This window comes from Rattus norvegicus, chromosome 1 (assembly GCF_021556685.1).
Source record: "Rattus norvegicus strain SHRSP/BbbUtx chromosome 1, alternate assembly SHRSP_T2T, whole genome shotgun sequence".
Taxonomy (NCBI): domain Eukaryota; kingdom Metazoa; phylum Chordata; class Mammalia; order Rodentia; family Muridae; genus Rattus; species Rattus norvegicus.
Genome location: NC_141534.1, coordinates 248,062,420 through 248,078,176, shown reverse-complemented (window position 1 = coordinate 248,078,176; position 15,757 = coordinate 248,062,420). Strand labels below are relative to the sequence as shown.

Genomic DNA, 15,757 nt, shown 5'->3' with positions numbered 1-15,757 from the left:
TCCATTGTTATTCCCTTTCCCGGCTTCCAGGCCAACATCCCCCTAACCCCTCTCCCTCCCTTTCTACATGGGTGTTCCCCTCCCCATCCTCCCCCATTACCACCCTCCCCCCAACAATCATGTTCACTGGGGCTTCAGTCTTGGCATGACCCAGGGCTTCCCCTTCCACTGGTGCTCTTACTAGGATATTCATTGCTACCTATGAGGTCAGAGTCCAGGGTCAGTCCATGTATAGTCTTTAGGTAGTGGCTTAGTCCCTGGAAGCTCTGGTTGGTTGGCGTTGTTGTTCATATGAGGTCTCGAGCCCCTTCAAGCTCTTCCAGTCCTTTCTCTGATTCCTTCAATGGGGTCCCGTTCTCAGTTCAGTGGTTTGCTGCTGGCATTTGCCTCTGTATTTGCTGTATTCTGGCTGTGTCTCTCAGGAGAGATCTACATCCGGTTCCTGTCAGTCTGCACTTCTTTGCTTCATCCCTCTTATCTAGTTTGGTGGCTGTATATGTATGGGCCACATGTGGGGCAGGCTCTGAATGGGTGTTCCTTCAGTCTCTGTTTTAATCTTTGCCTCTCTATTCCCTCCCAAGGGTATTCTTGTTCCCCTTTTAAAGAAGGAGTGAAACATTCTATAGCTAACTTTAAATAGAAAAGGCAGAATCTAAAATGGTGATCTGGGAGCTAGAGGGGTGGCTCATGGGTTATGAGTGTCTATTGCTCATCCAGAGGACCCAGGCTCGGTTCCAAGCACCCACACGGCACTGCACAACGGCCTGGAACTCTAGTTCCCAGTATCCAGCAAGCACTCTCTTCCGGCTCCTGCCGGTAAGTACCTGCAACTCGTGTGGTACACTAAAGTCAGGCAGGCACAAACAATATATACATAAATAATAAATAAAAAACTCTTAAAAATTAAATAAATTTCAAAAGTAGAAATAATGAACCACTAATGGCTGGTTATAAAATATACAATTTACAAGTTTTACTTTTATTTGACCAGCATCATAGTAGATTTCTTTAACACAGCCTCATCACAGACATGAGGCTGATGCACTGTGCTATGACGTCATTAACAGAAAACTGCCAACTCCATTACAATCTGTGGACCACCATCACGTATGACGTTTGTCATGGATCAAAATGTCTCCACAAGGCACACAACTACAACTACACAACATCCTAAGGGCTCTAAAATTTATCCACAGAAAACTTTCAAGCTGTAATGTGTTCTTGGATAGACAGTCTTAAAACTGCCAAGATGTATGTTATCCCTAATCAATCTACAGATTTAGCTCAGTCTCAAAGACATACTCTGGAACTTTTTTTAAGAGCTAGATAAATTGATTATGACATTCACTTGAAGAATGAACTAGAAGAATTACCAGGAAACCCTTTAAAAAATGAGTAACAAGGTGGAGATAGCTCAACCATCTAGAACAAAGAACAATGAGTAACAAGGTAGAGATAGCCCAATCGAACAGCACACACAATAAAGCCTCCATAACTAAAGGGTCCGTTACGAGAGGGGAGCAGACATAAAACATTAACAGAATAGAGAGAGCAGATCCAGTCCTGCTGCGTATGGAAATTAAATACCTGAGAACAGCAACATCTGGAGCCAATGTGGAAAACAAATCTACCTTTTAATAATTAGTATTAAGACATCTGGATTACTATAGCTATAGTATAAACTAGAGCCATCCCTTACACTATCTCAGGAATATGCATCAAGAATCAGATGTGACTGTAAAAATAACAAGGACCAAAATAAAAATAAAAAGGACCAAAAGAAAACCAGGCCAAACTCCCTTCCACACGCATACACTTCTATACTATGACAAAAATCCAAAAGCAAAAAGAATAAAAAAGTTAGTTGCATTTTATTTTAAAAAAAAATAAATAAAACTTTTGCGTGGGAAAAAAAATAAAATGAAAACTAAATGTCCCCAACTAATAGCAGGAAAGTTTTCTCATTTGTTTGTTTTTGTTTATGGTTTCTTTTTAATATTTATTACATTTGTTATTTGACGATGTCATCTATGTATATAATACATTCTTATTTCCTGTCATTACCCCTCCTCCTTACCGATCCCTTTCACACATCCATGCCTTTCTGTTTTGTTTTGGCACCCTCGGACTTGACCCAGTGCTCTCTCTGTGGCCACAGGTTTGGGACTGTCCATTAAAGCCTGGTAGGCTCACCACTTGGTAGACAACAAGAGCAGTAACTGCCCTTCTCTCAGAATCTATCGGTAGCCAATAGTTCAGGAAGGAAAGGTAGAACCCTTTAGCCCCTCCTAATCCATGATAGGCTATTGATAGGTCCAACCTTGAACATGCCCAGTTCGGGCAACCACAGCTGCTGTAAGATCGTGTTTGCAATGGCTATGACATGGCCTCAAGGATCTCCCATCTGTTTTCCCTGCCTGACATTAGGCTCTGACATTCTTTCCACTCCATTCCACAGTGCTTCCTGAGCTTTGTAACAGGAGGTATATGTGCCCACTAAAGGACGGAGCACTAAACTATCAATTATTCTAAGCACTGAGAACACTTACCAGGCACTAAAAAGAAGCTTCTCCGATTAAGAATAACAGTAGCATTTGTCTCTGAGTATATTTAGACTACAGTTTGGTGTCATGACCATTTAGCTAAACCACAGTAGTAAAATTACCCAGGAAAGTTATACTAAGCAAGGAAACCCAGGCCAAGAGAACAAACCCACAGATCTCTCTGATAAAGGAACGGGTCCTAGCTTTGAATCTTTAGTGTTATGTATTTTACTTGGAGTGCCTGTAAAAAAAAAAAAAAAAAAAAAAAAAATCTAGAAAGAATCCACTTTGTGCATCGGGGACAGCGTGTGACCAGTAGGGCATTGGTAATTTGAAAACACAAAGAGGGAGCACAGAAGATAGACAAGTTCAATCAGGAATGGGGGCTGGGAGACAGAGGAAAAGAAGGAGCAGGAAGGGAGGGTGTTAGGTGAAGTGAAAAAAAAAACTGCTCCTAGAAGCCACTGTTTATCAAACAGAAACTCCAGTATCAGATAACAGGGTCCCTCTTTGTATGGTAAAGGAGGCCCCAGAGGCCCTCAGAACACAAGCTACCTTCCATCTCTCTCTCTCTCTCTCTCTCTCTCTCTCTCTCTCTCTCTCTCTCTCTCTCTAGCAATTATTTATTTTATGTATAGGAGTACACTGTAGCTATTGTAGCTATTTTCAGACACACCAGAAGAGGGCATCAGATCCCATTACAGATGGTTGTGAGCTACCATGTGGTCACTGGGAATTGAACTCAGGACCCCTGGAAGAGCAGGCAGTGCTCTTAACCGTTGAGCCATCTCTCCATTTCTCTTGATTACCCACCAGAACTAGACATTAAGACCTGTGGCTGAAGACACCTTGGGTGCAAGCTATGTAGACTGTAAGCTAGGACTGAGCTAAAAGCTTCCGTTCTGACAGGTAGCTTTCAGAGTACCAGAAGATGCTAAACAGATAAGGAAGATGAGACACCAATGGACTCTACTAGATATGAACCCCACAAACTACAATGCCAACTTTCCAGAGAGGCTAGTGGCTCCTAATGGTGTGGTACTGGCCCAGTGTTATGGAGGACACCCTGCTTGGCTCTGAGGCCTGCTCCACAGGAGGAAATGAATACATGAGTGGTGCGTTAAACACAGTCATACACAGAAATTTCTGGAAAGCTCTGAAACTATTAACAGGTTTTTTGTTTGTTTGTTTTTGTTTTGTTTCCATCAAACATACCTTTTTCCCCTCTCAAACTTATGGAACCAGTAACAAGACCAACCTACAACTGAGGAACAGAAGAGATTATTTTTTTCTTTTTATCTCATCTGTACTTACCTTTTAAAGCAGAATGTGATTGGGCCCTGTTATTTCCACATTCACAAGCCTTGCTGAGTTACAAGACCTAGGGGAACTTAGGGTTTTGTTCTCGGTACTTTGGAAAACAAGCCACTTGGGGAATTCCTCTGTCAAGTTGTTTTAACTTGTGCAAGAATGAGACACGTGGGAAACAGACTTGAAAATCAGTTTCTCGGTGTGCTGGAGTCGGGAGAGACAAAGGGTAAAAGAAGAGAGGAAAGTGGATTGGCTAATTGTGTCATTTCTAGGAAAGAGCAGACATCTTCCAGGAATCTAGTTAAGGATTTTATAGCCACCAAGGGCCTAGGTGTGGTGTCTAGATCAATACGCTGTTTTGGTCTTGCTTGCTCCGTGTGTGTGTGTGTGTGTGTGTGTGTGTGTGTGTGTGTGTGTGTGTGTGTTGCCGGGAGGGAGGCAGTGAGATGTACATTGCTGAGCTTGTGCCTATGCGCATGCACCTGCGTGGATGGCAGAGGGCCACACCAGGGGTCTTCCTTCAACAACTTCTAATCTAACCTTAGTCCCCACGCCTGTCCAGCAAGCGCTTTCCTGGGCCATCTAGCTCTCTAAATCGCAGACCAGTAAGCTTTTCTACCTCTGTGACTCTCATGTCTCTTGACTGAGGTTACTAAAACAAACTCATAATCAGAAAGGTTTTACCTATCATTCTGCCTGTAAAGTGACCTGTCTTTGGAGAGCATCCGTAATTTATATTATGAAGTCTCAATTTAAAGCACTGTTCCAGCTGGCTCACTGATAAAAATGGGCATTAAAACAAGGGGAAGGCAACCCCCAACCCCGGGGTGGGGGGAGAACACCTTCAGTGCCAGCCAAGTCTGGGGGTACACACCTTCAGTTTCGGCATTCAGCAGGCTGAGGCAGGAGGTGTTACAGAGTGCAGAACTAGCCTGAACTACAACTGCCTCAAAGAAAGAAAAAGTTAGTAACTTAACAGACAATTCAAAATTCCATTAAAATAAGGAAATTGGACTTTCACTGTACTACATGTGCTAGCTGAAAAAAATCTCCCTACAGAAATTAACTCTGAAATATTTAAATGCTCAAGGTTCCATGACAGTAGAGCTTTGGCAAACAACCCTAGTTTGATAATTAATTTATAACCATGGCTGCTTCTTGGTATGATCATTTTACTCAACTAAGATTTTCCTAAGTATATACTTTCTGACCAATATGTTAGCATTACTCTAATAATATTTAAGATCATAAAAAGGCGAGTGTGGTGGTTTGAATATGCTCAGCCCAGGGAGTGGCAGTATTTGGAGGTGTGGCCTTGTTGGAGGAAGTGTATCACTGTGGGTGTGGGCTTAAGAGCCTCATCCTAGCTGCCCGGAAGCCAGTCTTCCACCGGCAGCCTTCAGATGAAGATGTAGAGCTCTCAGCTACTGCACCATGCCTGCCTGGATGCTGTCATGATCCCGCCTTGATGATAATGGACTGAACCTGTGAACCTGTAAGCCAGCCCCAATTAAATGTCCTTGTAAGAGTTGCCTTGGTCATGGTGTCTGTTCACAGCAGTAAACCCTCAGTAAGACACCAAGTTTGTAGTCAAATAAACTGAATCATTCTTCTGCCACTTTTTACCATGTCTAATAATTACCAGACTTCGGGTAACTTTAAAACCTAGATATATAATGAATAATCCTTTAATCATCTGATTGCTAAGTGCAACATAATACCAGGAAACTGACTGTCAAACACAGCTGAATCAAACGCTTCTGTCTCTCCTTTCCGTATGTCCTGCAGAGGCTTTATCTACCACAGTTACTGAAAGTGACTACACTTTCAGTTCATTCCACCTTATGAACCTGTGCAAAAGATGCTTGTCACTCCAGAAGCTTGTGGGTTCACGGGCTTCACCAGTCTGGTTGTAGGACCGCCCCGGTGGTTTCAAAGTGAAACATAGTCACTGACTGAAAATTGAAATTATAACCAGTAGTTAAAGTCATACTAGGAAAAACAGTGACAGAGAACATGACTGCGTTTTTAAAGTGTTTTCTAGAGTTGGTGGCCAATCTTTGGAATCTCAGCCTTCAGAAAGCTGATGGAGGAGAACTATAGTGAACTCCAGGCTGGTTCTGGGCTACATAGGAAGTCCGAAGCAAAGTGAGAGGAGAAGAGAAAAGAAAAAAGGAAGTTAAAAAGTAATTCTCGGTTTTTTTCTCTTTCACGCTTCAAAAACTTATACAAAAGCCCAAAAGGTTTTTGTTTACGTGGACTACTGTTATCAATATCACTGCATAAAAAATGAAGGTGAGGGCCGGCAAGACGGCTCGGGAGATAAAAGTACTTGCTGTGCAAGCCTGTCAGCCTAAGTTCAGTCTCTGGAATCCAAATAACGTGGAATGCAAAAAATTCTGTGACTTCCACATGCACACCATGGCCTGTGCCTGTGCATACACACACATAGGTGCATACACACACATAGTCACACACACACACACACACACACATTCTCACACACATACTCACACACATTCTCACACACATACTCACACACATACTCACACACATTCTCACACACATACTCACACACATTCTCACACACATACTCACACACTCATACACACACGTTCTCACACACACTCATACACGCACATTCTCACACACTCACACTCATACATACATACAATCTCTCATACACACACTCACACACACAAACACACACTCTCTCATACACACACACTCATACACACACACACTCATATACACTCTCACACACACATTGAGGGGGGTATACACATACAAACATATATGTTATATTTAAATTTTAAAAAATTAAAGCCATGTTAGGACATGGCAACACACACTATAATCCCAGCATTCAGGAGGCTGAGACAGAAGAATTACTTGAGTCCAAGAAGTTGGAGATCATTCTCTGTAATACAGTGAGACCTCATCTTCAAAGAAAAAGAAAAAGGAAAGAAGGAGAAGGGAAGGAGGGAGGGAGGGAGGGGAGGAAAGAGAGAGATAAAATGAAATGATGATGATGATGATGATGATGATGATGATGATGATGATAAAAACCTTAGTGTAGAATTAAGTTGTTCTATTCTGGAAGGTAGAAGCTGCCATGACAGACTCTGTACAAGCTGGAGAACCAGAACCAGGAATACAATTCTGTGGAAATCAGGAATCTGGGGAACCACAGGGGCTCCCACATAAGTCTCAGAGTACAGAAGGACTCCAGAAGTTCCAGTATCCAAAGATAAAAAAAGACCCATGTTCCAGCACACGAAGAGAGAACTCGGGAGGGAGCTGGAGGGGGGCTCAGAGCTTAAGAGCACTGGCTGCTCTTCTAGAAGACCCACGTGGCACCTTGCAACGTGGAGTCCGTAACACCAGCTCCGGGAGATCAGACATCCTCAGCACCGGGCTCACAAATAGTGCAGACATACATGCAGGAAAAATACTCATACCCATAAATAAAATAAAAATAATTCCGAGAGAGAGCTCTTTTGTTCTTTGGGGCCCTGCTCAGATCACTAGGTGAGGTGCAGCCACACTGCTGAGGAGAACAGAGGAAGGCTACGGCAGGAATCACAACTCTGCCTATAATCTAGTTATCATACAAGAAAGAAACTCTAAAGAAACACTAGTATCCAATCCCTTATGTACTATGCACCTGTACAGCCACTTGACTGCTCTCTAATGTTCTTCAGGGTGTCTGGCCACCTCGCCCAACCGTCCTAAGTAAGTCAATGTAGCAAAGAAACGGATGACACAGTATCCTTTCATTTGAGGTAAGAGTCTCAGACTCCCAAGTCTTAGGATCACAGCCCACCACACTCAACCAATACTTAAATGTTAAACTCCCTCTAAGATAGGCGTGGTGGTACAAGCCTGTAATCCCAGCAGCTGGGAAACAGGCAGCAAGATTCAGGATCAGCCTCGTCATTTAGCCAGCTGGATAAAACCAGGACACACACATAGTTACTCTGTCTCAAAAAGCAAAGCAAAGTAAAAAAACAACAACAACAAAAACCCTTCCACTTAAACTAGACAATATATAATTTAAAACTTGACCAGAATGGTAGCACAGACCTTTAATCTCCACAAGCTGTGGCAGAGGCAGGTAGATCTTGATGAGTTCAAGGCCAGCCTCATCTACATGGTGAGTTCCAGGACAGCCAAGGCAATTCAGAGAAAGAGTCTGAACAATTTTTAAACTGCTGACCTCTGCTAAATGCCACTCCTATCAGGTGATGGCCAGTCCTGATATGTGTCATTCCTAAGGTCCAACAAAGGGCTTGATTTCCAGTGTCCTGAAGACCACAAGTAACACACCAAGATAACTCATTTTCTTTTCTTTTTTTTTTTTTTTTTTTTTTTTTTTTTTTTGGAGCTGAGGCCCGAACCCAGGGCCCTACCACTGAGCTAAATCCCCAACCCTGATAATTCATTTTCTATTCCACCTTCATTGACTGGGCAACTACCGAAGACAAAAGTGCATTTCCTGACCCCTGGCAAATAAATGCAGTACTGAAGCAAATAAACTGTTTCATGAACACATTAAGGAATGGCTGTCCTATGAGACAGGAGAGGCCCTTCAGTGGGATCTAGATGTCACAAAGTTTTCTTTGAGTCTGATTCCTTTATTATTACTGTATCTGTAAAATCTGATGAAGAGATTCATGTAAGAAAATTAACAAAAGGAGCTGGGCATTGGTGGTGCACATCGTTAATTCCAGCACTTGGGAGGCAGAGGAGGGTAAACCTCTGAATTTGGGCCAGCCTGGTCTACAAGGTGAGTTCCAGGACAGACAGGGCTATACAGAGAAACCCTGTCTCGAAAACAAAAACAAAAGAAATAAAAATAAAATTAAAAGATACTAATGGAGCCTTTCCGTATCATAGCAGGAACTTTCTGTAATAAAAACATATAGCCTGCCTATTAAGTGCTTAGAGGTAGAGAATAAACGGGCAAAGTCTCTCAAGTTCTAAATAACCCCCTACCCTGACCCCGTTCTACAAATACAGAAACAAGGCCAAGGGGGTTAAATGATTTTTGCAGTCATCGGTGACAGGTTTATGGGAAAGAAACAAGAAATACACCAGATGATCTGGCTCCCTGGGGTAAAGTCAATTTACAAGTGGAACTGACTTCATTTTTATCTACATTTACGTTGGAAATGGAAAACAGAGTTCCATTTCCAGGAAGTGAATCCTGAAGAAAGACTACTGACAAAGCACAATCCGTCTCAAATTCCCTTAATGAACCACAAGTTCATTCATCCTAACTGCGAAAGATAAAATCGTAATCCTTCAAGTGTCTAACCTAGTGTTAATGGTTAATGGCTCTGTACCAGTACCTGTCTATGGGGGCAGCAAGTATTCCGTCTGGTGTGGACTATTCATTACCTGGTACTATTATTCCTAAAGAGAGTGGGTTTAGATCCATTATAAATATGCTGAAATTTTAATACAAAATCAACAAAACGTTTGTCAATAAGTAAAGGCTTCCTGTCCCAAGAGCATCGTCACCCCAGCATGAACCCGAGCTGTCAGCCCACGCTCGCGTCTCGCCCGGGGAGAAGGGTGCTACTGCAGCGGGGGGAGAAGGGTGCTGGTGTCTCCCGCTCAATTTCAATTCTCCCATGCCCGGAGCAGTCTGTGCGCTGAGGTTTCCAGCAGCGCGCAACTTGGCACCCAGGATCAGTCACTCCAGCCACCTGCAGGTGACCTTCGTCCCCAGCAAAGCGCAGACAGCCTCCGCCGAGGGGTCAGGGCCTCGGGGCATCAAAGCCCCAGGCTGGGGCGGCTCCCGAGGTCAGAGACACACTGACAGCCACACCCACAGGCGGCGCGGTGACAGGTGCCCCGGTCCTTCGGGTCCCGCATCCCACGAGCGCCCGCCCCCGCGCGCACCACCTGTCGGGCCGACGCGCGCGCACCCGGCAGCGGACGCCCCACCCGGCTCCTAAGGAGTCCCTGGTCAGGGCGGCCCGAAAGCCCCGGCATATGAGAACTTTACCGAAGGGTGGGCCCTACGCAGGCGGTGTCCGTGCTTTCGATCTCCTGCAAGATCCGCTCGTGCTCCGGGACCGTACCCAGAGCCTCGCCGCTCTCCGCCATCTTGGCTGGAAGCGGAGGCGCCGGCCGGGCGCGGCGCCGCGCGACCCACAGGAGCGAGCGGCAGGTGGCGCAAGCGCGACGCGGCGCTGCGGGGCGGGGAGGGGCGGGGCCTGGCGAGGTGGGGCGCAGTGGGTGGGGCCCGCCCCTGGGGAGGTAACGCTGACCGTGTAGGGGGCGGGGTGGGGGGGGACAACCGCCACCTCTATCTTTCCTCGCGACCTACCCCTAGTTATCTAGAGATCTATTAATGCAGTGTGTGCAGCTGCGCGCTGCAGGTACCCTAGCAATGATGGAGGTGACCCTCAAGTCACACGCACTCAGTAATAGAATTGCTGTTCTATTACACCTGATGGGCTTTAAATAGTCAGAGAAAGGCAAAGACTCTCACGAAAATCAAAACTGAGTGTGTCGTTAAGATTTAAGATCAAACAAAAATTCTATACCACGTCTGTTCTGAAAAGATCGTGTCTCCTGCTGGATGCAAGTTCACTGAGGTTAGTCATATTGGACATAAACTATCAAACATCAGGACGAAAATGAGAACGAGACTAGGGCACTTGCTGGCAATATAGAAAAGAGGCCCAGGCAATGTTAGATTTCATGCTGAAGCTCTTGAAGCCAAGACCCCGGGAGTGGTAGCTGAGCTGGGGTGGGAATAGAACTCTAGGGGGGAAAGAGTGGGAAAAAGAGAGGTAGAAGGAAATGGCAGGTGGCTTGAGCACAGGAACACATGTAGAAAAAGACTCTTGCTTAACGACCTGTATCTAGGACACAGTGTAAACAAGTATGTCATAATGAAAGCACTGATGGAAGATTAGTCAGAAAAGAGTTCAAACCTAGCCTGAGGGACAACTAATTTTCTGCTCTCCATTAATGCAGGAGCTATGAGCTTCCCTGTGAGTCAGGCAGGCTTTGCACTAGCCAGCTGCCAGACTCACTCTCTTCCCTGGGCCTGTACTACCAGCTTCCCCTTCCCCCCTTTTCCTCCTCCTCCCCCCCCCATCCTCCCCAGGGAGAATCCTGGGTGATGATATTGAGAAACCGTTAAGAACATGTACTCTGAAGACAAGTGTCCCAAGCCACCCTCCTTGACTGGTGCCACTTCACAATTGTGCAACACTAGGCAAAACTTAATACTTTAAAAAAAAAAAAAAGGATTTGTGTATGTGAGTCCACCATTGCTGTCTTCAGACACCCTAGAAGAGGGCATCAGATCCCATTTCAGATGGTTGTGAGCCACCTTGTGGATATTGGAAATTTGAACTCAGGACCTCTGAAAGAGCAGACAGTGCTCTTAACCATCTCTCCAGCCCCAAACAATACTTTTTCTATCTCAGTTTCCCCAGCTGCAACTGCTAATAGCTTCTGTATCTATCTTGTATTGCTATCCTATATTATATTTCTGTTATCTCCATAACAAATTACCACAAATGCCAGAGCTTAAAATGACTCAAGTGTAATCTCTTAGAACACTCACTAAGCTATATAGTCAGCATGGCAGCACAACTGCATTTCTTTCCAGACTCTAGGAAAGAATTTGTTCCTTTGCTTTGCCAGATTGTAAATGCTATCATATTCTTTGCCTGTGGCTTTCTCACTGTGTGGCTCTGGTAGCCTAGAACTCACTACATAGGCCAGGCTAGCCTTGAACTCACAGATGTCAGACTACCTCCACCTCACACACGCTGGGATTAAAGGTATGACCCAGCATGTCCAGCCCCTTTTTAAATAAATATTTATTTATTGTATGTGTTCTAGAGTTTTGCCTATATGTACACTACATACAGAGTTCTCTGAGGCCAGAAGAGGATGTCCACAACTGGACTTACAGTCTGTTATTACCCACCAGGTAAATGCAAAGAACCAAAGCCAGGTCTTCTGCTAGAGCAGCAGATGCTCTTAACAGCTAAGCCATCTCTCCAGCCAAGTTTTACTTACTTTGCATACCTGACTCCCAGAAACTTCAGTCCTGCTGGCCTGGAGAACCAGAGAATCCATTACATCGGACTGCCGGTTCCACTAGGAACCAATCCCATTACTAGTCAAAGCGAAACGGTGGAAGCCTCACCCCTCTTCCACTGTCTCATTGGTACAAAAGAATCCGGCCTTCTCTGAGAAATCCCACTTCCTGTGTTTTCAGAATATGAATAACAAAAAAAAAATATGTGTGTCTCCTCAGATTGACAGTATCATCACATGGGTTAAGGTCCTCGAGTTCAGACATCTCTTTTTTTTTATTTGCAACTGCTATAGTTCCTCATAGAATTCTAAACATAGCAGAGAAAACAGAGGGATTTAAAAAAAAAAAACAAAAAACAAAGAACACGGAAGTTAGGGCTGGAGAGATGGCTCAGAGGTTAGGAGCACCGACTGCTCTTCCAGAGGTCCTGAGTTCAATTCCCAGCAACCACATGGTGACTCACAACCATCTGTAATGGGATCTGATGTCCTCTTCTGGTGTGTCTGAAGATAGATACAGTGTACTTATATATAATAAATGAATAAATCTTTAAAAAAAAAAGAACACTGAAGTTATTCTGAAGTAACTGAAGAATTTAGGATGAGTTAGAAACTAGTCCAAACAGGTCTAAGCAAAGGGTAGAACAGAGCTACCCTGTGATTGGTACCAATTAGAAATTTAAACTATGAAAGTGTTATTGTCTTTATTTTGTTGTTTGTTTTTTAAGACAAGGCTTCTCTATGTTGCTCTGGCTGTCCTGGAACTCACTCTGTAGGTGAAGTTGGCCTCAAACTCAGAGATCCACCTGCCTCTGCCTCCTGAGACCTGGTACTAAAGACATGTGTCACCACATCCAGCTTAAACTCTAAAACCATTTGTAATTTCTTCAAAATGGCTTTTTGTGCATTGACATTAAATATACCATAATGCTACTGTATTTAGTTACCTTGATTAGAAACCCATGGCACAGAGTAGAAGGTCAACTGCAAGTCTCTTCCACCCATATCCATCAAGAGTTCAATGTGAGAAACAGTATTTATGGGCTTCTGTCAGAGGATATAAATCTCATGGCTATTCATTCGGATGGGTCTTTATTAAAAATAAATTAGAGGGGTTGGGGATTTAGCTCAGTGGTAGAGCGCTTGCCTAGGAAGCGCAAGGCCCTGGGTTCGGTCCCCAGCTCCGAAAAAAAGAACCAAATAAATAAATAAATAAATAAATAAATAAATAAATAAATAAATAAATAAATTAGACTTTCCTCTGCCGACTGCTTCTCCAGCTCCCGAGGCAGCCCTATCCGGCGTTAGTGCTCTCCACTCGCAGGTTCAGCTCATGAGAAGGGAAAAGAAGCCTGAAAAATGGAGTCACAAAACAATGAGGACAAATGTTCTCTCGTACACAGAAGTAAAAATCTAGTTCCTTCTGCAGCAAATTGCAGAGCTCAGAAAGTAAGCAAGACTAGAATGCATGGCTCTGTAGAATAAACCGGGTAGCGGCAGGCCAGACTGACCAGCTCACAGCTAACAGCTGTCTCCTGCCAAGGCACTCTTCTCCTAGGCATTGGCCACACAAACCTTTCCCCTCATCTTCACAATCTTCGTACCATCTGCCCAAAGCCAGTGCTTCCCTTGGGAAGCCAGGGCTGCTTAAAGATGCCCCTTTCAGCCTCCTGCCCAGAGCATTCTTCTGCACAATTCAGGACAAAGGGAAGTCAGTCCACTTACCGCTTCTCCTTTGAGAGCAGCGTTTGTTATTTCCTCTCTGTGGCTTTCTGATAGTTCTGTTAGTACCCAAAGGGTTTTTTGGTTTGGGGTGGGTTTTTTTGGCTAAGAATTTAAATCTAAATGTGTTTGCAACCACACTTTTTCTGTCCCTGGCTTTGTTTTGGTTGGTGGTTGATTGGTTGGTTCTTATTAAGGGTCTTGAGCATGGAGTGTCTACTACACTCTAGAGTCTAACAGAATCTCCACGATGAAGATGGAGGCCGTGGAAAAGCTCATCACCTCCCACCCTTCAACCAAGAGAGGACCCGTAAACCTGTCTTGAAGCTAAAAGTATCCATATATGTCCACACCTTTGCTTCCCTTCTTCTGTGAGTTGTAAGACGGCCGTGGGAAAAGCTAGAGAGAAATTAGGAAGTGTTGGCTTTGTTTTCTCCCTGGTCTGGTCAAACTATAATAAACCCAGTTTCTTCTTACTGATGTGTGGTCTCTCCTGGTTCCTTCTTGTGTGTGTGTGTGTGTGTGTGTGTGAGAGAGAGAGAGACAGAGAGACAGAGAGACAGAGAGACAGAGACAGAGAGAGACAGAGGTCCTATCAGTGCAGCTGCACACACAGAGAAGTTACAGGAGACCTGGGGTGCTGGTTCTCATCTTCTGCCTTGCTTTGAGACAGCTCTCTGTCATTCACTGTTGTGTGCACCAGGCTTGTGAGCTTTCAGGGCTTCTCCTACCTCTACCTCCCATCTCACAACAGGACCACTGAGATTACGGAGTCACAGTACTGGGCCCAGCGTTACATCTGTTGTGGGTGAGGGTTGAACTTAGACCCTTAAGCTTGCACAGTAAACACTTTACCCCTAGCCTCCTTCCTAGACCAGCTCCAGTGTCTTTAACATTTTCCCCAGCATTGGAGAGCAAACCTAGGACTACACACACCTACCTATTTTTTCCCGTGAGTAATGAGTCTGAGAGTCTAGTTACAGCCAACAGACCTGAGTAGTCTAGCAACGATACCTCTGAGCTACATCCTCAACCCACTATCTTTTCTTTTAACTAAAAATAATTGTGTTGTCTGCCCATTTTAATTCAAAAAGAGGGGGGACAGCCCGTGAGGTAAACAGTTTCATCAGACTGCTCTGGAAAAGGAGTTGGGAGGGGAGGGCGCACAGGCAGATTTAGGATGCACACTGAGGTTTTTTGGGGCGATGGATATTAACTGCCAGTGTCTCTCCCCAGGGAGGTGAAAGATAAATCAAGAAGAGACACCAGGAAGACTGTCGGGGAGGAACCCATTCTCTGTCCAGCTTGAAACTAACCCGGAGAGTACACATCTGACTCAGAAAATCTGTAGTCAACAGCTTACACGCTAACCACTTGTCTCAGGACTAATAAATAGCCAGGCTTAAAAAAACATAGCCTTTGGGACAAGAATGTAGAAAGCAGGTGACCTAGTCTGGAGGCTTTACTGCTTTGGGGTCAAATTCCACATCACCTCTTACTAGATGTTCCACTTCAGGGAGGTCTTAGCTAATCTAAGCCTCAGTTTGTTCAGGTGTGGATTGGGCACACTAATGGTCCCAAGCTGACCGAATGGTGTGGATTGGAGATGATCTAAGTATGAAGTGCAGTTTTGAGTTCTATCAGCATTGGCACTGGAGACTAAAATTACCAGGTATTTTTCAGGAAACTGTATAGGACCGTGACTTAACTTCCCCCTTGATAAAATAAAACTACAAAGAAAGTTACAATTGTCCTTTTCTAACCACTGCTACAATAACATGGGTGTCGATCAGGGCTCCCAGATCTGGAGCCTTGACATTTCTGAAAGCTCACCTGGTGGAAACCATGTGAAATCGGTTTCCTGCTCTCACCGAGGAGGAAAATGGAATGTGTCTCCGTTTTAAACTCATGGCTCAGAAGCCCTTCAGCAGGCCCTCTGGATCTAGTATCATGAAGGCACACATCTCTTCCTGCCCTTGGGGTCTGTGCCCATCCCGTGAGGCACGTCCTGTGGTGGTCAACAACAAATCGAGACATGCACCTCAACTCCTAGGCAATGCTCCTAACTCAGGCACAGGGTCAACACTCACTGCCGAAACAGGGGC

At 44.6% G+C, this 15,757-nt stretch overlaps 1 protein-coding gene across 3 annotated transcripts in view; it reads right to left on the bottom strand.

The window, feature by feature from the left end:
- The window catches only part of Exoc6 (exocyst complex component 6), a 144,496-nt gene extending 132,393 nt beyond the window's left edge, over positions 1-12,103 (bottom strand). Inside the window, exon 1 of one of the 3 annotated variants that reach the window (XM_087584679.1) lies at positions 11,910-12,103. Coding sequence is in view for 1 of the 3 variants with exons in the window: in NM_019277.2 (NP_062150.2) it covers positions 9,871-9,971 (101 nt within the window). In the remaining 2 variants the exon portion in view is untranslated. 3 annotated transcript variants of the gene reach the window in all.
- Between the last annotated feature and the right edge of the window lie 3,654 nt (positions 12,104-15,757).